Source organism: Netta rufina (genome assembly GCF_964035555.1).
Source record: "Netta rufina genome assembly, chromosome: 6".
Taxonomy (NCBI): domain Eukaryota; kingdom Metazoa; phylum Chordata; class Aves; order Anseriformes; family Anatidae; genus Netta; species Netta rufina.
The window spans coordinates 15,405,706-15,430,537 of NC_140129.1; the positions used below are offsets into that span (position 1 = coordinate 15,405,706).

The 24,832-nt window shown below is 43.1% G+C and overlaps 1 protein-coding gene across 1 annotated transcript in view; it reads right to left on the reverse strand.

The window, feature by feature from the left end:
- ITPRID2 (ITPR interacting domain containing 2) overlaps positions 1-24,580 on the reverse strand; it is a 41,774-nt gene extending 17,194 nt beyond the window's left edge. The window contains exons 1-11 of the mRNA XM_084289581.1: positions 24,512-24,580; positions 24,086-24,358; positions 23,938-23,986; positions 18,659-18,708; positions 17,764-17,820; positions 15,168-15,204; positions 13,856-13,954; positions 13,135-13,343; positions 11,507-12,204; positions 8,349-8,421; positions 2,096-2,187 (exon numbers count right to left, since the gene is read on the reverse strand). Coding sequence (XP_084145707.1) covers positions 2,096-2,187; positions 8,349-8,421; positions 11,507-12,204; positions 13,135-13,343; positions 13,856-13,954; positions 15,168-15,204; positions 17,764-17,820; positions 18,659-18,708; positions 23,938-23,986; positions 24,086-24,311 — 1,590 coding nt within the window. The 5' untranslated portion in view covers positions 24,312-24,358; positions 24,512-24,580. The remainder of the gene's footprint in view (positions 1-2,095; positions 2,188-8,348; positions 8,422-11,506; positions 12,205-13,134; positions 13,344-13,855; positions 13,955-15,167; positions 15,205-17,763; positions 17,821-18,658; positions 18,709-23,937; positions 23,987-24,085; positions 24,359-24,511) is intronic.
- Positions 24,581-24,832: the final 252 nt, after the last annotated feature.

Below are 24,832 nucleotides of genomic sequence, written 5' to 3' on the forward strand. Positions count from 1 at the left end.
TTGGTCTGAATAAAGCAGTGACAGTGGCAGAAGAAAGCCTAGCAACTCCATGGCACAGATCTCATGCAGTCTCAATTTATCTTTTCAAAACAGCATAATAGAAAGCAGAAAAATCTCATCACTTTGCAACCAACGCAAACAAACTCCACTAGCCTTCCAGTGAAGAGGCATTTAGTTGCAACACACTTTTAATGGACTCTTTATCAGGTTGTAACCAATACAATGATCAGGAGTGACCAATTCTAGTCTGAGACTCCTTCTAAAATGCCTGCCAATTTCAGTGTAGCCCCAGTTTAGTACAGAGTAGAACCAGTATCTCAGATTACTATGCTCATTACAGAAACTCATGCTCATGATTTCCTTTCTTCTCTCTGTTGCTCTTGGTAAGTGTAAATTTATGTTTATTGGAGACACAAGGACTAACCTGTCTTGTCTTCCATTTTAGTACTCAGATGGCAAAGTACTAAACGGAAAAGGACAGAATACCAGTACCAAAACTGAAAAGCAAACTTTGGTGGATGGGGAGGATGGGAACCTCCTCCTAGTAAGAGCAAAATGGCTTTTAAAATGTGTTAGGTGTGCCACAAGGAAAGTCACTGTAGTGTAAAAAAGCTCAGTAGCTGAAAGCCACAGAAATGACATTACTGGTGATACCCAAGCTTCCATTGTTGTATTCTCTTGACTGTGGTTTAGGTCCCAGACAGCTATCCAATGGCCTTGAGACCAGGACCCATTCCAGAGTTTTCTCAGGCTGATTAACAGGCCAACCAAACTATGGTTAATACTGTGTGAATGACTTAACGAGAGGCAGAGACCACCTCTCCTAGGTATCAGGTATAATGCTGAGCATATGTATGTACTGGGCAGTCTCATAAGCACCTGGCTAAACAAAAGCATCCCTCCCTTACGTCCTGAGAGCTCTGGTCAGCGTCACTGCAAATTCCAGGACCGAGATCAAAGCAACTGGAACAGGAAAGAATGTGGGAGCTTAAGACTGACTAAATATTAGTATACCTTCACAGTAAAATTAGTATGAAATTGTTTTCACATTCTTTCTGCTGCTAGCTAAAAATAAATAAATAGAAAAGCATTTAAAAATGAGTGGTAAGGCAAAAATGATGCAAGAAATTAAATGATCACCAGAAAAGCTAAGTCTTTCGTTACCTTAAATCTGATCACTGCAGTTATGAGAGGAATGGACTGCAATTCTGGAGCATGAGCCAGTGACAAAAGATATGCCATGAACAGTCCAGAAAGCCAAGTGCGTCTTGGACTGCATTACCAGTGGAGTGGCCAGCAGATGGAGGGAGGGGATTGTGCCCCTGCTGCTCTACCCTGGTGAGGCCCCACTGGGACTGCTGCATCCAGGCCTAGGGCCCCCAGCACTAGAAGGATGTGGGGCTGTTAGAGAGGGTCCAGAGGAGGGCCACAAAGATGGTCAGAGGGCTGGAGCACCTCTGCTATGAAGACAGGCTGAGAGAGTTGGGGATGTTCAGCCTGGACAAGAGAAGGCACCGGGAAGACCTCATTGCAGCTTTTCAATACTTAAAATAGATGGAGAACAACTTTTTGCTTGGACAGATAATGAAAGAATGAGGGGAAATGGTTTTAAACTGAAAGAGAGGAGATTTAGATTAGATGTTAGGAGGAAATTCTTCACTCAGAGGGTGGTGAGGCACTGGAACAGGTTGCCCAGAGAAGCTGTGGATGCCCCATCCCTGGAGGTGGTCAAGACCAGGCTGGATGAGGCCCTAGGCAACCTGATCTAGTGGCTGGCATTCCTGTCCATGGCAGGGGGTTGGAATCTTCAAGGTCCCTTCTGACCCAAGCTGTTCTATGAACAGCACACAGGAAATAATGAATTTAGAGCTTATTCCAGGCCCATGTATACTCAGATTCTTCTATCAGAAAGGCTTTAAAATTTTAACACAGTGTAAATAACTCAGCAGATCCAGTTCAGAAAATGAAAAGTTTTATCAGGACCAGGACTGACAGCCATGATCAAGGTCAAACATCAGTATCCCTCCTTCCCTCTCCAGTTCTCTGCTGTACCATACTTAGAGGTAACATTTCAACCTCAATATGGGAAACTCACCTGAAGCTGATTAAATGGAGAGCAGTCTGTGGAAGAATCCTCAGCAAAGCCACTACTATCCGAGTGCTGACTAGCAGTCCGTAACAGCTGATCTGCTTAAAACAAAGCAAAACCCAACTGTAATCATTTACAGATCATAACTGCTTAAGCCCAGTCACACTCAGTACATGCTTTCCTTTTACATCAAAGTAACAAAAGTAGATAGCACAATTCCTTTTCATGCTCCCCTTTGAACAATTCAGAAAAACAACCTGTTTGTTTCAATCATATGAAGTGCAAAACCTTTCCTCATGCAAAACTCTACTTGTGAAACTTCAAGCAGCAGTGGAAGAGAAACTTTTTTTTTTTTTTCCTGTGATGTGGAAAAAAGTGTGCTGATGTTGCCACTGCTGCAGTTTTCCTTCCACAAAACTGAATCACTGGTTAATTCACATGCATTCAGTGCCACAGCTGCTTTTGTATTGACACGTACAGGTTTGCCAGCCCTCCTGATCAGAGCGATAAAGGCGCTCAGGCGTCTCCTGCCAGCCCACACCATCCCATGCATCCAGTGGAGCAGAACTAGATAAGCAGTGCCCAGGATGGAGAACTGCTAGAGATGGTCCCTCACTGGTTTGGTGGACAAACACAACACATCCCTAACACACTGACTGGCAGCCTGCCAAAGCACATTCCCAGCATTCATTTTGTACTCCAGAGATAAAATCCTCCTTCTTACTCCTTTCTACTCATGTTAGGTTAAGTGTTTAAGTAGCTTAGAGAGACTCCAAAATCCTCACTGCTACCCAGGAATGGTGTCCTCTGGTGCAAGCTCTACACCACAGAGCTCGTCCAGGAGATCTCAGTAAGCTCTGCAGCATGGTGCTGTGTGACAGTGCATTCTTCTCCACTGTACACAGGAGGCACTTCTCACGTTCAGGGTCTACCTCACACCCCATGACCATGGCAGCCTGAGCAACAACCACGTCTCCTCTAGTCCTCAGCAGACCTGTAAGAGCTTGGGTATGGGATAAGACCCCATCAGCCTTTAGCCCCTGCACCCTGCTACCCCCCCGCCCTGGTGCAGAAGCTTGCTGCTCTGCTCTCGGCAGCTGAACACAGAATTTTGCCCCGCATTCCTTCTTCCACTTAACTGTCATCATATAATTAATCCCAGTTCACAGCTCAATGCATTGGAATGCATTATGAAAACTGTTTTGAAACTGCTGGATATTCAAAACTAATTATTTTTTTATATTAAGTTTGATGAACATTTTGGTAATGCAGAATTAAAAGCCTGCATAGGCACAGAAGCTGGTGAACAACAGGATAGGGAAACTGCCTTTTAAACTTCTTCATCGAGGATTTCATACAGCTTTTAGGGAGTGCCTTTCAAATTGTGCTGCTACTCTGTTATCATGGTAGCCACAATATCCTGCAATGATAAACAACTTTTTTTTTACCACAAGGCAGACATCCCCACCCAGCTCCCAGTGAAGACAATAGGGATTACTTCACTTAGACCAGACCTGGCTCATAGCAAGCACACAATACAATCTACACTGCTGAAGAAGCACGGTTGCCACTGCAGGTTGCCACTACATCTGGGTCTGGTGGAAAGCTGCCACCTTCTCTGAGGTGAATAGTCACAGATTTTGGCCTCCTGTGTTTCTTTTCCCATTTGGTGAATTTTAATTTAAAAGAGAAAAAAAAGGAAAAAAAAAAACACAAAAAACAACAAACACCACGAGCCCTGAAAGCCTTAGCTACAGGAGACAGATACCAAATAGTTCAGATAAAGGAATTTACTGGTGTGTGTACTGGCATCTGGTTTCATTTGCATGGAATTTATCACTGCTCAAGAAAAATATTGACCTGCCTTTCTATTTCCTTTTCAGTCATACATATATATGGACATAGATGTACAGGCTTTGACAGCCTTGCATGACAGATACTGCCAGTTAAGTGGTCAACCTAGCCCACTCATACCTGCCTCATTATCTTTATCCATGGCAAGAGATTAGTGCTGTATGAACAGATTCAAACTGCCGTAGTGCCACCTAAAGATATATTCCTTAATGTAGCCATCCATGCCTGTTGCAAAGTTACCAGGATGTTTTCTGAACATTTTAAAGCAAATCAGAGAAGACATTTTGTAAGTATGATTAGTGGTCTTCTACCATAACCTACCTTTGTCTCTTGCACATTCTCAGAATTCTCCTCTATACCACTACCATGTAAATGCAGTAAAAAGTTTTAACAAACAGGAATCTTTACTACTTTGGTCATGAAATGATAAGGTTTGGCTCTGTAAAGATTAGAAATGTCAACCATTACATTGGGCTATGCTGGTATGTAATGGTATCCACCCTTCTTGTCAACTGCTGATCCAGATGTACAACCTGCTCCACAGCACCTGGATGTCTCTCAGATCCAAGCAGATTAGGGGGAAGCAAAAAAAAAAAAAAAAAGCTACCAAGTTACATTTAGATCTTGGTTAAAATGCCTCTTGGCAACACTGAGTCTTAAGACAAAGAGATGCTGATCAGTCATGGCTCCCCTCTCTTTACACTGAATACAGAAAACTCAGCATCAAAGGCTGATATATTATTATATACTTTTCTCTAAAAGTGTAAGGAAAGTGTGGGAAAAGGAACCATCCAAGATGAACAAAAAGAGAAGGAACAATCAAACTCATGTCCCAGTTAAACTGAGCACAAATGAAAATGTCCCTTGGATGATTGCTTTAAGTTGTACAAAATATTTAAATACTTTTAGAATACATGGAATACATGCCAAAAAAATGCAGGTATTCAGAAATATAGAAAATAAGCTATCATAGTTCACAGAAATAGATGATGAAGAAACATGTCTGTGGTTTACAAAAAATAAAAACATTACTTAGAGAATCATTATCAAACAATGAAATACTTCATTTTTTTGTAAAATAATACTCAACTACCAATGGACTGACAGTCTCACAGATCCAAACAGTCCTATCAAATAATTGTCTTATGTGTTCTGCGTCACTCTACTGCTGATGCAGAAGAGGAGAAGAAATGCACAGAAACTGCCTGTGAAGCTCCAGTAACATCTATGCTTCTTTTATTTGCAGTATTGGTAAAGCACTTTGTTTTTCATGAGGTTATTGATAAATTGACACTCCCCAACTTAGTTATGAAGTATTCCATTCTGGGATTAAAGACTTGCTGCCCCGTTTTCCCATATTGATCACACATGGCACCCCAGCACTAGTGAAACCAGTCCTGTAGGAAGCACTCCCGCAGAAACTCTTCAAAGAGTCCCCAGGGATTTCCTAGCTTCTGGATATACGAACACAGATTCCTGTGAATTCTAAATCTGTTCCAAATGTTTTCTTCTCACTCCCCCATCTCCTGTCTACAGTGGAGCTGTACCCACTAAGAGCCATAAATACAATAATACATGTATGCTAAGGACAGGAAGTGCTGCTGATGTGCTTTCTTCGCTTTCAAGGACTAAATTTTCAGAACTAGTTACTGTTTTTGAATATCTGTGTCAGATACCACAAAAGAAAGAGGTCTGGGGCTATTCAAAATTTCACAAAGCTGCTGATGGCAGCAACCAAACACAATTGACAAAGCCCTGAGAATACTTTGTTCTGTACATGTTGTACCTATATTTGTCCTGTTTGTTGGGCATTTTTGGAATAGAAGGTACTGCTGTATAAATGTCAGGAAGAATTTTGTTTTTTAACTAATGAACTTTCCTTCCAGATAACTTAGTAAAAGGTGTTTTTTTTTTCCTGGATGCTTTTGTTTTGTAATGTTTATTTTGTTTTTAATAGCGGACATTTAATAGCACTGTACGTTTACAGTGCAAAGCAACTGAAGCTTACTTGTTCCTTAAAAAAAATAAAAATAAAAATAAAAATAAAAATAAAAATAAAAATAAAAATAAAAATAAAAATAAAAATAAAAATAAAAATCCACGAGCAAAAAGATATCTACATTTGAGGTTTGCAACAGCAAAGAACAGAATGCCATTTTGGGGCATAATGGGTGAATTAGTTCACCAAGTTCAGATTTCATAACCTAAAAAGTACATCATCCAGAATTCTTTGTCTCCCTTATGACATGTTTCACAAAGACACTACTGCAGCAAAAGAATCATTTGGAAGCCACTTTGAAAAAATATGCTTACCACTTATAAGCAAAGCTAATCTGAAATGTGAAACATGCAGTAATGGGGAGCCTAAGCTACAGCACCCTCAGTGCTTTTCAAACATATGTTATTACTCTCCAGGCTACTTCAGTAGTGAAGACATTTTTTGATTTAAATACTTCATATCTTATTATAGACCCTCTTCAAATGCCTTCCCAACTGCTGTAAATGTCAGAGAAAGCATCCACAGCTCTCTGTAGAAGTAAAATGACACTGCAAGGTTTGTAACATTCTGTATTGAACGGCACTAACCCTGCTAATTAACACAGAAATACCCCTACAGGAAGAAAAAAAAAAGAAAAAAAAGTATTAACTTATTCCAACAGAGGAAATATCTGGAACAAATTTTCATATATGGGTGCTTATGTACAGCACAGCCAACACCACTGAAAGTGGTGAGTCTCCATGAGAATCATCAGCTAAATTAGCACTGTAACAGAAGACCAGTGCTCCAGTGTCAAGCTGATCCCACCTCTAGTGATTGCTTGTAAGAGCAGAATTAGACATTCAGACACAACAAACAGCATTTTCAAAGTGACCACTGACACTGGATGTCTTCCAATTTGGCAAAAACCTGCTTCCTGAGAAAGCAAAACTATACACCGGTTGTGTTGAACAACCTGCAAAAAAAAAATGACTATTTCAAAGTTTCAGGTAAGTTCGCACCAAATACTTTACTTCTGGGTAATTTTACTGTGACCTGTATATGACAACATTGTACACTTTCTACATCTTCCAGGTGAAATAAAAAATTGGTCCCAAACTAATTTTTAGCAAACATGCAGGCTTGCCATCAGCATTGACATGCACGTAACACAGTTTACCTGAGAACTCTAGTCAATTCTGGAACAAGGGCAAACTGCCATTGATTCTCTTTGCCAAGTGTATTCAGAAACAGGTGGGATATACTAGCTGGGAGACACAAACCAGCACGCACTACTCCTGCCACACTAGAGACCTGCTGCTAGAACTGCTAGGTGCCTTTCAGCACATATACACATGATCATCTAATTTTTTTTTGCTTGCATGGAGAAAGAGGGTAGTGTATCTACAGGGGACCGAAGCCACAAAACTAGCTTTTTAGAAGAAGAAAAATATACCCATATTTTTTCTACTCCCTGACTGCAGCTGCTAGTTCCATAAGTCACCTTTCTCTGAAAAGAATACTTACAAGTGCAATGCTGTGTTGTACAAAACACTGCTGAATTTGTAGCACAAGCTATCCCTAATAGCCAGTCATTAACCTTCAGCAGGTTCAGAGCATGCTCAACCATACTAATGTAATTCAGCTGACAGTTCACAAGACTGTCAGTTCATTTATGGAAAGGCAAAAAAGATGATCTCTGTGTCTTAAGACAGGTTTGTGTGCCTCTCTTTAGCATTTTATATAGATAGCTAGTCATGTTTCACCAAGATACTGCATCAAAGCTAGGCATGTAGCTAAATGCAACAAGATCTAGTTCATTAATTACACATAACAGTTAGAGAACAAACTTAATTTTCCAACTTTGGGCAAAGGCCAGTAACAATCACAAAATTTATCTGCCTTGTACCTCTCCCGAGCTTTAAAATATAAATAATGATTTGAGATGAAAGCACAGACTACCTGAGCCTCAAGAGCCAGTGCATTTTGTCACACCAAGGAATATGACTCCCATGTGGGTGCAGAGACACTAGTCTTCTCTGCAGCCAGCCCTCAGATGAAGCAGTAGCACATAGGCAAACGCTAGTCATACCATGCAATTTAGGTTTAAAACAATGTAATTTTAGCTTAAATAGGTACCTTAAATTACAGGATTTTCTAGGGCGAAAAAAAATCCCATACAATTTAAATTAACGTTTCAGTTTCACTGAGCTATCATCAATGGCACAAAAGTGAAAACAGGCAGTGAGGTTACAGCGCTGTCATCCTGCCTGTAATTTGGTTGCCACTTTGCAGTAACGTTCTGTGATTTAACTGAAATGGAAGCACACATCTTTCTTCTCTTCTAAAGAGAAGAGAAACTTTAGAAGTCTCAGATTTCAGCATTTCAGAAAGGGAAGCAGTCTCAGCACGCTGCTGTCTACTCACCTTTCCTTGGCTTGGTCACTGCCAGCTGGTGAGAAGCTGGAACGTGTGGTAGATCTCCCTCTGTACTCTGGATCTATAGGGAACAGAAGATGAATATCGTCAGGTCAACTGGAATATGTTCCTGTGCTACTCCAGACTTCACCAGGGTACTACTTCTGGAAATACTTCTGTTGTGTCTTCCACAAAACAGGAAGATAATGTATGCAAAGACATGTAGATTTCAACTGGGAAACTTAAAACTAAATGAAAATTAATCCTCTTACTTAATCACTTTGTGAAACAGCCTTATTAAGAAGGCAGTTCATAGACAACTTCTCAAATGATGAAAAGAATATGCCTAAAATCTCAACAGGAAGGCCTTTGTTTAGTTCAAAAGCTATAATGCATTTTATTTTGGGGCAACAAACGGAAACCTCATGGTTCACATGCAAGTCTACATGCACAAAACCCCCAATGCAACTACCCCCTAACAATCCTCTCTAATGGGCTGCCTGCCTAGTTTCAAAATTACAAGACAATGACATTTTTGTTTCTAATTTCAATTAAATTAAAAATGCAAAATCAGCATAGTAATAGTTTAAAGCCCAAATTAGCATTTGGCTAAAGAAGATACTCTGTCTGCATTGATATCATATGTATAGCAGCCACAAGAGTGCATTTTCTCAATTAGAGGGATTTTGAGAAGTACTTGGCCTGAACTTTTCACCATTAATAAGCAAACAGCATTACTCTTACACAATAAATTGGAAGACTTATCCTTTAGGAGACAAAGGCTGTTTTTCAGAGGTAAATGATTATTTTGCCCAAATGCAGGGGAGCACAGAAGGGGCTTACCAAATTAAAAATCAAAACAAACAACAACAACAACAAACAGGAACAGCAAGTAATCTTACAAGCCCTTTGATCACATCGGCCTTCCAGGAAAGATGTCTTGATTTCCTTAAGCCTCCCAGTTTCCGATGGCTAAATTTGCTTCTTCCAAACCACCAAGCCTCTTCTCACCTAAATACCTTCCACCTTCTGTCCTTGGCTAGGAGACAGCACCCCGGCCGTATCAGTGGCACCACTAGATGAGCGCGCAGAAGCACTCCCCTCTCCTCCCGTCCCTTCAGCCAATATCGATGCTGGTAAATGACCTTCGTGGTTCTAATTGGCCATTTCAGGAGAGGGACTCTGGGGGAAATCCTGCCCTGACTCACCCCCACAGCAGCTATCTTCACAGCGACAGACTTCCTAAGGGCACTCAAACTGCCAAGGCATTTGTCGGCATGCAAACAGCTTCCTTGATATATCTGTCATCTTTCTTAGGCATATGAATGCACTCCAAATCAAGAGAAGAGGGTGGGAGGAGTTATTTTCACTGTTTCTAGTACAGTTTATTGTTCATTAGACCCTGCTTAGAGATGAACAAAAATAAAATCAAGCTGCCAGGTATTGTTCTAAAGTTTCATTATTAAAGCTGAATCCCTCCTGCCAGGGATCTGAAGGCAGTTGATATGTATATATTAGATTGCGTAAACGAAATTCACCACAACTCCATCCCACACCACATGTCTTCATGCCAAAACAGCTGTGTTTATGTACTGGCATGACTGCAAAGTGTGTCAACCAAAACTCTGCAAATGCATTGCATTTGGCTTGTGCAGAGTTTGGTAAGCCTTCTTCCTTCCATAACCCCTTATAGTCTAACTTACCCTGAAAGAAAATTCTGTGTTTTTTGTTTTGCTTTTAAAGTTGTTTCAACTTCACCTAAAAGTGCCAAAATCCAGTTTTCTCCTCTGAGATATATAAAACTAGTCCAACAATTGAGAATGCAGCAAAAAGCCATCACCACTCACACTCCTCCCATTTTGCCAGCACAAACATCTGTACACAACAAACTGGATCAAGAAAATTATGCAGCTGAAAAGTAAGCCAGGAATTATTTGAATAAATCAAAATACACCAAGTTTCTTTTCCTCCCTTCAGCTGGATCAATCTTTTGTTCTCATTCCGTAGATGGCTACACAACAAGGGGGTGATGGCACACAGGCTCAACAAACGGCAAGAACTACAAGAGGCTAGATTACCTCTTTCTGTTCAATTATGTGTCTTCAACTACAACATCAGTTGATCTAGAAGTTGATCAAAAGTCTGCAGTGCAAACACTGCACTAGGCAATATCTGCTAAATCATCACTTTGCCATTCACTGTAAAAATCTAAAGCTTTCTATTGGACTGTTTTCTTCACCCATTTCAGCACAGAAATCACCACCCTTCATTTTACATATCCATTTCACATAAATGAAAAAGTTGACTTATGGATTGTTAACATCAGACACTTCAAAATGTGTCCACAAAACCATCTGCTAATTTAAGAGAGCTCTTGTAATACAAAGTGTGAGTCTATGCAAAAATAAAAAATAAAAAATGAATTTTTTAATTTGTAGGCTGCACGTTTACTAGCCTAATAAGTGAATTACTTAGAGGAATCTGGGTATTAGAATCCCTTTGGGATAATGATCAATCAAAAAAAAAAAAAAAAAAAAGGATAAATGCATTTACGAAGTTAAAAGGCAGCTAGTAAGAATTTTTTATCTGAGCCACTGCCAAAGGTGCATCGAACAGCGAGTTTCATCATATTAATTTCTAGAGAACAAACAAAACCACATACAGTAGATTGCCATCAAAACCAAAACCATGGGATGAGCACCTTACCCTACATGACAGCACTTTTCACTGTCTTGCTCAATCCACAAACATATTGAGTTTACTTTTAGGTAACAATAAATAAAGATTAACAGTTAGCAATCTACAAAGGCTTTTTTATATATTGAGTCTAACCTAGGTCTATTTCCACAAGAAAAGATCGTGTTAAGAATGGAAAAGTTTTTAATAGGTTTTGCCAGTGACTGCAGTTACCTGCGCCTGATGAAAAGAAGAATGAGAACATTCACTCTGACTTTCAGAAACAACATCATCGTCAACAGCATTATTTCAATAAGAGTATCAATTAGCACAGCCTACCAAGAGAAAGTGACAACTGTCCTATCATCCAGAGAATGTAAAGCATTCCTGGAGAAAACACTGTCAACTGCACAGGAGGGAACATTCCTCCGCTGGCAGCCAGCAAGTTATGTAAACTGTATGTGAAAACAAAGTCATATATTTCCACCTACCTCTTCCATCTCAAAGGAGTCTTTCTGCTGAAGCATGAGATTCATTATGGAGGGGTTTGCAAGGGGAACACAGGGTGATGCCACAGGAGGCCTTTGTGTCGGGGCGCTGCTTTCGGACGTGCTGCTGTTGGACGTGTTGGAACTGCTGCTGAGGTTGGAAGAGTCCAAAAGACTGGATTCTTCACACAGTCTGTCCTGGGGGTTTGCCAGCCTGCTATTTTGCACATCTGCCGCAGGCACAGTATTCTCTTGCTTATCATCAGTTCCAGCAGGCAGGCTTGCAGGTTTGTGAGCATCTGTAGCATTCATCAGACTACTGGCTATCTCCTCCTTTACAGTAGCCAGAAAAGAGGGAGAGTCTTTCTTCTTAGAGTGTTTTTGTAACTTAGATTCATTTTTAGCATCATTTTCCTCACTCCCTAGTTCAGCTGGACTTTTCCCTTTTTCAACAGGTGAAGCTATAGGACAGCCACTACCATCGGCCTGCTGTGCACTGCACAGATTGAGCTTAGACAAAGTCTTCATTAACCGACTGGCTGTATTGCTGCGATTTAGAGGGGGAGGGCTGGAAGCTTCTTTGCTGGAAGACACTGAGTTCATACTACCAATTTTCTGCAAAGGAGTCCCAGAGACTTGAGAATACAAAGAGGAAAAAGCGTTGGCCACAGTAGTAAGCACTTCAATCTGGCGAAAACGACCTGCACAAGAACATAACGTAAGGCAGAGCTTAAGAGGACCTTTGGTGTCATCACAGCTCAGAATTGCTGATCTTTACATCATTGTACAAACTGGCAGTGATAGCTCTTTTCTTCATATCTGAAGAGGGAATTTTCATCACAACCTGCATTCACCCACCCCAACAAATACCTATTTATATCAAGAGTCCCAGGGATGGACTGAACACTGTCTAGTCCAGTAAGCTGAAAGTGATACCACACAGTAAAAAGAAGTGGAAGAAAAATTTTGCAAGACTGTTTGGTAAACGCAGAAGGAGAACAACATGGAAAGTCTTCACAAAGTAAAAAAGAGACATGGGTACACAACTGCAAGCTAGTTTACAGAGTGCTGGCAGGAAAAGTGTTACTTGGATTGCTCCGTCCATCTACAAAGACAACAGGACATTTCAGCTATGCCCTCATTTCAGAAATGCTCATTCCTGACCTAACAAAGCTCCTGTCCAAGTCAATAGCAATACTGACAGATTTCACCAACCATAGAAGTAGGTCACTGCCGCCAGCTTTCAAAAATACCACATGGATACTGAAGAACACAAGAAAAAGACGGGTATAGCTATTTGTTTTGGTGCTCTAAATCTACAACAGAAGACAAACTTGGAAGAAAGAGACGGGAATGAAACAAAACAGAAGGCAATATACATTCTACGGGATACCCTTCATTTCTTTTCCCAACTATAGATCTCTTTCCTTCGTCCCAAGGTGTCATACACTGATGGTCACCTCTTACTACATTTAAAACCAAGCTAGAAAGTCATTACAGCTTCTGAATGGAATTTGGCTTTTAAACTGTACGGGGGTTTTGCCAGAACACTAGATATAAGACCTTCTTTTGAGATTGTTTACACAGTTAGAAAAAAATAAAAATAAACTTTGCTTCAAAAACATACTTACTCGTCAAAGCAAAATTTGGATTTTCCACTTCCATGCGCTGCATCTGGGCATTCAAAAACACTTTGATATCTATCCCTCTGGCAAATGACGATGAATTAAAAAATCTTGCTGGAATTTTTGAAGCAATATCTGGTTCATCTCTTCCAAATCCAAGGTTATAGAGCACTTCTTCAGGATCTTCCTCATAAAGCTCCAGTAATTCAGAAACACTAGACAAATGACAAGATGTTTACTGTCTATGTCTGACACAGTGCCTTCTGTCCAACTACTAGTTCAGTCCACTAGCAAGCTTTGTCTATTGAACTTTTGACTCCTAAAGCTCAGACTACTTTAGGAAATAATTTTGGAGATATCTGCATCTGAAGTTTTGGTTCACACCACCAGAGACATCAGCCCCAACACATCTCAGATCCGATACTGTTATTTATAAAGTCAGCCCTTCCTCTGCAGAGCTCCAATTTTGAAGTGCCATTTAAGATTTCAAACGTTTCTAAAGCTTAGGACTATCCGTAAGTATTTACTGCAAACCACAACTGAAAACAAATAGCAGTTTTTCAAGCAACCAAATGAAAATTCCCTTCTCGGCTACTAAATGCAACAATGCATATAAATCAAGCCAAGTCCGTTTAACTTAGGAACAGAAGAAGTAAGTTTTGCCAGCAAAACAAAGCCAAATTCCACTGAACTGCGCCATGACCTTCAAAGCATAGCACTCTTTTACCTTGAAACAGTTGCACTGCTTTTTCCAGAGCCGGTGGAGTTCATACTTCTCCCCTTCTGGTGGAACTGAAGCCTCCTCTCCTTCGCCAGCATACCATTGCTGTCAACACAAATGGACAGGACCACTGTGATAAACCCCTTTTGTTCGGGGATTTGATTCTCCGTCTCAGAGTGGAGCTAAGTCTCCAATGCTGCTGAATTTCTCTTTCCCCGTTCAGCGTTATCTGGTTTATATTAGCCATGTCACTTATTGAAATACAATAACAAAAGCGAACCCTGGGACGCCTCAGTAAAAACGTATGTAGACTCTAAGTATTTGAAGGCAAATGCAAGCTGAGAAAACAAACCCCGATCTCCCCCGGCTGCCCCACCCTCCCCGATCCCACCCTCCTCCAGCGAGGAAGCCCAGCCTCGGGCAAGCTGCCCTGCCCTGCCCAGCCTGCCCCTGCCCAGCCTGCTGCCTCCTCAGGCAGGACCACCCGGCCCTGCTGCCGCCCTCCCTCACCCTTGGCTGCACCCGGCAGGCTCCTGAGGAAAGCAAAGAGGCTCCAGGCTGGAGGAAACGGAGCAAGATGAGCTCCAAGAGGGACTGCGGGCCAGTTTCTTTCCCAATCCCAAGCTATTTCCTTCCTGTGTCTGGAGAAGCCTGCTCAGCGTTAGCTGGTACCTCGGGCTCAGACGTACTGTTACGTACTCTTAGGGACAAACCTGCCAAGGGGGAATTTTACCATGCAAATCCTAGTGTGCACACAGCAGAACAACCACAAAGAAACCAAAGGTGAGAGGATTCACCTGAGAGCACATTTACAGAGCCCAGCTAAGGAGGAGCAGCGAGGCTGTGCCAGTGTTTGCTGGAGTCCCAGCAGGGGTTTTATTTACAGTACATTTAATTCAGAAGCTACCCCCATAAAGCAGGAGCTTCTCCTCTCTAAGTCTTTTTCCCTACTCCCAAAGGACACCTGATCTGACAGGCAAAAACAGAAATGGTGAGGGATCAGTGAGCTAAAGAAGGTAAATCATACCACAGTTACTCAGATCTTGTTTCTCTGTGTCATTCCCATCCCCTGTCATCCCTCAAAACTACTTCACGTCTGCTGGAATAATTAAAATCTGCTTTTTTTTTTTTTTTCTGCATTTCATATTGACTATTTCTGTGCTATCTAGATTTTCTCTTTCCTTCTCACATAGACTGGCAGGACCAGAAGAGCTTTAGCTCTGGGGTAGCCTTCACGACATCCACTGCACCCTCTCCACCTCTCCCTTCAATATAAATATTTCTCTGAAGTAAAGAAATAAAAAAAAGAGACATTTACCATGTTTCCATTTGGATATCACTTCGTAGATGATTAGCTGTAGAGAAACAAGAAGTTGTTATGCACAAAGCTCCTCACAATTACACTACCCACAAGTGACATGAAAAAGTAGCCAACAAGCGCTTCTATGAATACTCCTGCATGTGCCAGATTTTTCTTTCCATATAAATATGATTGTCAAGTGTTCCTAGTTTACAGCTGATATAAAGACAATCTGGTTTATTCAGGCTTTGTCTAAAATAAAATCTCGCACGGACTCATGTTTACTTGCCGTAATGAATCATATTAACTTGAAGTTTTACATGCAGTAAGTTGGCAATTGTTATATAAACAGACAATTTATTGCTTTGCAGTTGAAGACATGATTACCAGCTGAAGGGGGAGGAGGAGGAGATGCAGTCATGTGAAGATTGCTCAGCTAGAAGAGAAGAGCAGCTGGTGCCCATGGCCAGGTACAGAGACTGTGTGCGTGTCCTTAAACCAATACAGTTAACTCTTGGTAGGGGCCGGGCCCTGGCTCTCCAGGCTGTGCAATGCATAAACCAAAGCTACACCAAGAAGGGACTCTTGAGGAGGCCAGCCACCAGATGCCAGGCACCTGGTCACCAGCCCCCCTGCGGGGAACCCGGCCCTTTCTGAAGCTGCAGCAGCTCAGCTCCACACGTCAGCACCCCAGGCAGCATTATTCTCCTACAACATCAACACCCTGTCAAAGAAGAGAGCTGAGTCCCAGCCTTAAATTATGAGTTCCCCCAAAGAGGCGACTCAATATTAACAAACTTGCCACAGAAGAGAGGCAAGGAGCGCACATATGTCATAGCAACCCTCGGAATCAGCTATGGAAAGAGCAAAGGTATGTCAAATGCTGCCAGGAAAACCCTGCATCTAAACTCGCTGTGCCTCCAAGGGAAATGTCAGCAACGGGGAGTAAAACATGGAAACCTCACCACCTCCCTTTTCAGAGACATAATGAAGGAATTTAAATATATACAAAATGTAGAACGTGCATTTTTTTAAATATCCTTGCATATAATATGAAAGCAAGCCTATCTACATGGATTAATTGTTGACTAGTTCTAGCTGCTGGACCACGGATTTTAACAGCTCAGCAGGGTGCTGGGCTTACGGAACTCTGTCCAGTGCCCTCCACGCCATTCTCACAGGGCTCTGGCTTCCAGCAGCCAGGCTCTCTGTATGACAGGACACGCAGCGCTGCTCCAGGCAGCTCTGTTGTCCCGTTGTTCTCTTACAGAAGCAAAGCCCCACAGAAACACCCCTGTCCTTGCACATGGAAATGAACCAGCAATTCTAGCACTGAGACCATGTTCATCTGAAAAGGAGGGAAACGACTCTCTGCTCCCCAAGAGCAGAAATCCTTGAGAATGATGAGGGGAAAAATTGAAAAAAAAAAAAGAAAAAAAAAAGTGACATGATTTTCTAAAATGTGCTGACTCCCATATTCTTAGTCACATGCTCAGATCTTGGATGATTGTTAAAAAGAAACTTTTTCTATGAAATCTTCACACTGTTGGCAATCTAACAAGCGGAAAAGACTGACAGAAAAAAATAAAATTAATCCTATTTAATCTATTGCAGTAAGTGAGTAAGTTACTGCTTCTCCATCATTATCAGATCAACTGTTTTCCTCAGAAGTCTTGAGTCTTTAAATATTAAAGATACTTCCTTCTCCAGGCTGTGTCCCAATACTTCAAAATCACTAGCAAGGCAGCTGTGGATAAAGCGGCTGTCTACTACACAAGTTCTAACACTTTCTAAAAGCTGTAGTTGAAGAAACACTGAAAGATGAAGGTTTTTTTTTAAATTTATTTGACCGATAACAGATACAATCTTAGAGCTCCTATCCTGAAGATACCACTGGCACCCAGTTTGAGAAACTATTTTGTGCTATTTTATTTCAGGATCTACTGTTAGAAGTTTTCTGTTAGTTGGTTTGTGGACACCTCTACCCCACGATGAACAGAGGAAGCTATGGAGGGAGGCTAAACCAACCAAGACTAGCCACATCTCCTTCCCTTTAAAAAGGGAAAGAGAAAGAAAAGGAAGGCATCTAACAATGGCAGAATATATAATATGCCTGATCCAAATTACTTACTCAGCTTTGACATTTTTCATTTTTAAAAGCATTTAGCTCTTAATGAGTTTGCCTTGTGGCTGACAGAATTTCATTTCTCCTTTCAAAAGCCTGCACTTGCCACTCCCAAGAGTTTCAGTGGAAGTGGGGCATGCACAACTGTCAAGAGGAACCCATGGACAAGAACAACACATAGGGGAAAACACTTTCACACAGCTCCAGCAAGTACTCTGGGCTGTGCTGCAGCTGTGGGCTTTAGCATGTGAGGGCAGAAGGAACTCAGGGCTGACCCTGACCTTCAGGTTAGACCAGCATGTTTAACAAACACAATATTCTTATAAACTCAGAAAGCGTATCTACTTGCATTGTCCTATGTGTTATGTGCTGGTTTTCTAGTCAGCTTTACTTTGACCTAAAAGGAAATGCTATCTTTCAAAATAAAAATCAGATGACTGAACATGATTCTTTTTTTGATAGAAAAAGTCATAATCCTGCCACACCCACCTTCGGCTCCCAGGGATAAGTCATCTTCAAAACTTCCTCCATTTCTCACCAGCATGCCTGAAAATGTACAGTTAGCAGTTCAACAACTGTAATGCTGCAGTGTTTTCTTTTTAACAGCTTAACTAAAGGTATTAGCAAAACACTTCAGTTGATACAACAGGATATAACTAGACCATATTTACAATCCCTGCATTAGTCATACACTAAAAATGCACAAAGAAGTTACATTTGAGAACATAAAAAAAAAAAAAGAAAGAAAGAAAACAACTACAGCGCTGTTTTAACTTTATGCCCAGAAACATCCCCAAATCAGATTGCAAGCAAATTAATTGCAAGTACAAACCTAGGAGTATTACCCACCATATCTGTTCCTTCTGCTGCTACATTAGCCTCCAGACCTCTTACCAGGGGGATCCAAAGTTTGAGTCCAGGTTAGGCATTCCCCTCTCTCTCTCCCTATCCCAGATTAAGAGTTCAAGCAAAGACTCCAGAGACAGCCAGTAACTCGTCTATGCTGTGTCACTACCTGCAAATTCTCACTGTACTTTGAACTTTAGTATTCGGACCTGCTCAGATAGTAAAATTTTCAGGTGTGGCAACCTGACCTATTAGATGCAGAGACTACCAAATGCTCTCCAGCTCAGAGATAAAACTCCTCATTCTGCCTTTTTTTTTTTTTTTAAAGGCTTACTAAACTCTCCAGAAAGACTGAACAGGGATCTTTACCCTCCTTTCCTGAGTTTCTTAGGCACAACTGCTTCTAAGTGAGAATAATTCAGCAAGGCCAACTAGACTGTCATTTGTGCCACTGTTAAATTGCCGAGGTCTCGGGTGAACATACACAAGAGCTTGCTTTTCAGAAAAAAAGATCTCAGTAGGTAAAACCTTTCCTTACCCTTCAACAGAGGATTGCTCTGCTCATCCAGGGAGGCTCCCAGAGGCGTTCTGAAACCACAGAAGAGATTAATACCAACTTAAAAACTTGCTGCTTCATGTCCTTCCTTACAGCGTGCAACAAGCTTGTGATAGCAGCGGTTGTCCCTCCCTCCGCCCCCAGAAAGCACAAACATATGAGGACTGGCAATAACTTCCTAAGCAATCCCCAGCCCTCTGAACAAATAGGCTTTGTAGGGAAAAACAACAAAACAGGTTGATAACGACTGCAGTACTAAGGCACGAGCTGGTGTCAAAGCTTCAGGGCCAGCAGCCCTCTCTCAAGGAAAATCATAGAATTCTGAGCAAAACACCCAAAAACCAAGCATGGGGTTTGAATGGACTAACACAATCTCATTTATATGATAAAAACCTTACCCATTTTCTACAAATTTAAAACTTCTTACCATAGATTTACCTCAAGCTTTGGAGAGAGGGGTGAAAAACTGCATTTACTGATCAAAAAGAAGATAAAAACGTAGATAGCTATGTCAGCTGTCACTTGCCAGTGATGGCATTTTATTGACTCTTTATATTAGCTCTTATTTACATGATCTCTGATATGGCTATTCCTTGAAAGGCAGTAGATTTTTCAAATCCCACTGTGTCCAAAATTAGCAGCAGAAACCATGCAAGTAACAGGTCCAATCCCTTTCTGCACTCTCATTAAATTTATTTACTTTATCTGGGTATTTCTTTGTCTTGTCTCTGAGAGATTTCTAACTAAAAAGACCTGTCACTGTTAAGTAGTGCAGCATAATACTCAAAGTCCAAAACAAATTCAGAAATATAACACTCATAAAGAAGGAAAAAGCGGATGATTTATGTGCCTATATTATGTATGTTTCATTTGGGTTTTTAATTAGACAAATACATAAACCTGCCCAAGGAACTTGAGGCAAACAGTGCTCTGATACAGTATTTGTTTTGGTGTCATGGCCAAATTAAGCAACAGAAGTTTGCATCTGCTTTGTAACAGACCTTATACTTTACAACTCTCCCCCCGCCCCGAAAATAGTTCAGTTTCCCCATGCAGCGCGCTGATAGGAAGCAAGCTCACTTTGATGCGTCTTTTGAAAAGCAAAGAAAAGGCACTGCAGCAAGAGGCCAACTCAAACAGCAGAAGCAGCTAGGTGCACCAATGTGTTGCAGGTGACAGGACAAGGTCCACAGAGACTCAGTCTCCTGGATTTCTGTGTAGGTTTTGTGTCAGGGTTTCAAAGAAGTTAGGGCAGGCCGTCTAGGCCCTTCACACTCCAGCCAGCCCTGTGCTCTGTGGTTACAACCGAGCCCCCTGCACACACAGTGGCTATAACAGGCACCTTCTCCTTCTCCCTCCTGTTCCCTGGTGGCTACTCCAGCACCTCCGTCTTTTCCATACAGAAATGTGCTGCTGGTCAAGCTCAGGGCTGCATGAACCAACTGGCAGAAAGCAGTGAAAACAACCACTGAAGCTGGCATTTCTTTCAGAAGTCAAGCCCGTCAGCGCTGCAGCGTATTGGTGGCTACAGAAAAAGCAGCTCTGTCCGTCTGCTTCCCTGCTCACGCTCCTGCACACACATACAGCTGCACTGCATCCCCTTCCTTTGGAAAACCTGCATTTAAGCAGGTGAGGCACAAATTTAAACAAGGGACAAGCACCCACACCAAAATCCTTGTGAACAACAGCAGGAGCAGCTCTGCTTCTTGGTGTAGGACTGTTTTCCAGTGGCAGCACCCTTGAGCCAGCTCCCCAGAGCTTGTCCCCAGGCACCCTGTGACAGGGATGGTTTGGAGGCCACTCCATGTGAAGGAGCTCCAGAGGCACAGCCACAGGCCCTGCCACCTTCATGTGGGAACACGGGGGAGAGAATGGAGGGGCCTGGGAGCACCCCAGCATTGGGAAAGGCTGGAGTCAGGGGCCACTTGGGCCAAGGAGCCCTGCAATTTTTCATTTGCATTCCCACGTGGATGAGTCACACATTTATTACCATATTGTACCAATGACTTAATTCCAGCGGCGGTGTATGCAGGAGTGGGAGGTTCATCCCACTGTGTCCCGGGACACAGGTAAGAGGGCGCTGTGCAGGGCCTGCGTAGGGCCTGGGGCTCTCCCCAGTCCTGCAGCCTCAGCTGCCACTGGTGGCAGGCCGCCTGCATGAGCAGTACGAGGGTTTTGCACGGTGCTGGAAATGCCATTTAAACCTCCGCTTTTGCAGCCTTACTTGAGTAGGAGCAGTGTTTATTTTAAAATTGAAGCAAAAAAACCAAAACCTCTTCTTTCTGAGGCATTTCAAGAACTCATTTCCTGTGTATCTACAGGAGATAGTTCCTAAATACCTCCGACACCCCCTGTGCTACTGGAGGAGTTTAAACTTACGGAATTAAAGTAACACACACCACCGCACAGCTGACAGACATTTCTCCTTTTCTATCAGTGTAATACAAACACTTTCTCTTCCCATCTTAGTTCAACAGGAGTTAAAACTGGAAGTTTTTGCAAGCTTTCTCATTGCTTCAAAATGCCTTGTCAAGCTTCTGGAGGAGAGAAAAGTCCCTTTTTCAAAGGCACGCGATTCCCAAAACATGAGCAAACCGGAAACTTTGGGTAACATCTGACATTTCTGAAGCCTCTGTAATTCTTATCACAGTGTGATACGTGCTTGCTTTTCTTGTTTTGCTGCCTTTTTCTTTTATTAGTATTTTTTTTCTTTAACAAAGTTAAAAAGCATGGGATACAAGTAACACTCATCTCTCCTCCAAAGCAGATGTGAAACAGATATGCCAAGCAACATGAGCTCCAAACTGCTAACAGGTTTAACACAGGACAAATAGTAACTCTTTTTATCTAACTTATAACACCATTGATGCTTTTGGAAACAAACGAAGGAGTAAATCTTATAAGCAGATCTGTTTATGCAGTGGGTTGATAATAATTTTTTTGTGCTACTGCCAACTCAAACCAGAAAATGGGATTTGAAATGTGCCAATTTTATTCTAATGTACTTTTCACAAAAGCTGATATAAACTCAGACAAAATGGGAATGACTTTTTAGAAAATATGTAACAGAGAAAATACTTTATTTTAGTAAATGAATGCTTGTTTATAGTAATGGTTATATTTTTGTAGCAGGGCTAACTTGTAAGAAAGCAGTTGTGCGATAGACCAGAAACAGATCAGTTTGCATACATTCCCCACACTTTGTAGCAAACAAAGCTCCACGGCAAAAGCAGTGTTATTAAATAATAATTATCTTGGTTGAAAACAATCATAAGTTTTCACAACTGTTGTTTTCAAGTATTCTTTTTATAAACAATAGCATAGTATCTATAGGGCTGTTCTGACACCTTTTACACTTTCCTCTTTTCATACATACATTGTTATCAGGAGTCAAGCAGTTCAGGGTTTCTGTACATACAGTCATGTTATAACAATGTAAGTTGAATAATCATTTTCCTGCACGTATCTAGCTACTACTGCTCCCATGTATACCATATACATAGAAACTAACCCACTCTGTGATTTTAAAACACAAGGAACTGTGTGCTACTTCAGGCAGCTGAGATCGTACCTCCCATATGATATGAGCAGTATCTGCATGCCCTCTGCATGCTACAGACTCAGAGGCTGACTCCAGCTCAGATATTTTGGTTTAAAAGATCTTTTAAAAAAAACAATTCAAATGTTATCTCTCTGATGAGACATAAGATTCTTCTGAAAATATTTACAACAGTATAACTACACTTTAAAAGACTTCTGTGAAAGGGCCACGAAGGTTTTCACAGAGAAGCATTAGCTAAAGCTTGTGTCTCTATATCAGCAAAAGGCTAAGATACAGAATTTGAGTGTAAAATAAGATTCCCACATTTCGTGAATCAACTGCCAGCAATGCATACACATTCCACTGAAGCGCTGGGAGCTGGTTTTAACAACAGATTGCTAGAGGACACGAATAAAAGAGCAAACTCTGTATTATTATTCAAGATTTGTGACCATCAATTAGCTGTTTGTTCTGCACATTTGCAATAGTGTGCTATTCCTTAAATTATGTACCAAAACGGAAAGGACTACAGTGCCAGGGAAGGTTCTAGACAAAAATCCTGCAGATACTGAGAAAAGCGCCACAGCCACATTAGCAAGCATTTCTCCCTCAAGGGCCTCTTCCCCCTTTGGTCCTTCGTTTTTTCCTCTCCCAACTCACAAAATAGTTTTCATAAAGCACCAAATCTATAAAATTTATGGACATGCTTCATTAGACTTTCAAGGATATACTTCTTTAGGTCTAATTTCAGGTAAATTCAGAAAAATCTTCTCCCATTTTTGCATTTTGGGAGAACAGCTTGTCTGGTTTGAACATTGGATTTTGGGGTACAGCATGATTTCAAGACTCTTGCTGCCAACACCCCCTCCCAAGGCACGGCCTGGAGCGATTGTGAAGAAAACTACACTGAGGACACTCCAACCACAACGAAATCCTCACTTCAGTTACAGAAGTAAGCTCAGCTCAGCCGCTTACTGGATCAAAAGATCATAAAGGCACAGCTAATCTTAGAGGTAAATCTTCATCTTAAAGTAACTGCACTCAAAAGAAGGGGAGATCTTGAAATTTTGTTAACTACTGTAAAGCTAATTGTTCACTTCTCCTCACCAGCCCTGGCTCCAAGGGCTGCTAGAACTGAATGGAGAAAAAGACAGGAGAGAAGCAGCTGCAACGGGATGTAGCATTTATGCTTTTATGTGACCGAGGCTGAAGAAAAAGTACTGCAGTCAGCCTGCTCTAAACACCCACAGCGTATTTTGTAACAGCACCAGAATCACCTCGAGTTAAGGAAGTCGCTCCATACGGTAGCAGACTGACAGAGACTTGGCTAAATCCAGCCAGCCTATGTTGCACTGCTCCTGCAGACCCCTAAGCACAGAGGCCACTGCCACATAAGCAGTTTCTTTAAAGCTGGAGCAAGAACCGGGCAACAGGCAAGGCATTAAGCTGGAGCCCCTCTGCGGGGCACTGAGCAGCTTCCAAAACAACGCTGCCTTCCTCTCCCGAGCCGAGTTGCTCCCCTGCCAGAGGACTTCAGAAAGTCTGCAGCCTCCCTGCATGTCACACTGAGAGTATAGGTGCCCAGTGGCAGCTCGTCCCCCTCCCGCCCTGCAGCAGCACCGCTGCCAAAGCCCGCTCTGCATCCCGGGGTGCAGACGCCCCCCAGGGAGGTGGGTTCGCCCCCCGCAGCAGCAGCAGCAGCAGCAGCGGCAGCACCCACCTGCAGTCCTTCAGCCATATCGCGATCTTCTCGTTGGGCACGCTGTGGCCTGCGGGCAGAGCAGGAGAGAAGAGCCGGCAGTCAGCAACCGCCCGGCCGTCGGGGCGGCCCCTCGGGGGTCCCCGGCCCCGCCGCCCCCCGCCCTGACCTGCTTCTGCGGCCGGCGGCAGCTTGCCTCCGGCGTGGTCCTCCTCCTCCTCCTCCTCTTCCTCGTCGTCTTCCTCCTCCTCCTCCTCCTCGCCGCGGGCCAGCTCCGCCGCCGCTGCCGAGAAGTCCTCCGCTTCCGACGCCTGCCAGGAGTCCCGGCTCTTGGCCCAGGCCTTCCTCTTCTGGGTCGCCCCCTGCCACTCCTCCGCCGCCGGGGGCTCCTCCATCGCGACGGCGGCTTCACGCCGGGAGGCGACCGCGGCTCGGAGCCACCCTGCGGGGAAGGGAAGGGAAGAGAAGGGGAGGCGATGGGACGGGGCGGGAGGGGAAAGGAGCCGAGCCGTGCCGTGCCACCCGCACCCACACGCTGTCCCCCACCCCATTGCATCCCGTCCCGTCCCGTCCCGTCCCGACCCGCGGTACCCACATATCGCGCGGCGGGGAGGCGGCGGCGGAGGCTGCGCCCGCCGAGGCTGCGGACGGCGGCGGCGGCGGCTGTGACTTCCTCATACCGCTGCGGGGAGAAAACCCGGCGGCCACGTGATGGCAGCGGGGCCGGCGGCAGCTCGCCTCCTGCCGGGGCCGTGCGGAGCCGCACCGCACCGCTCCGTACCGCACAGCACCGCGCAGCACCGCGCAGCGCCTCGCCGACGGGCGGGGGTTCCCCCGCCGCACCCCCGGGGGTTGCGGGCTGCCGCTGAGCCCCGCCAGCTCACCCGCAGCCGTGGCACCTGGGAGAGAGAAGCTT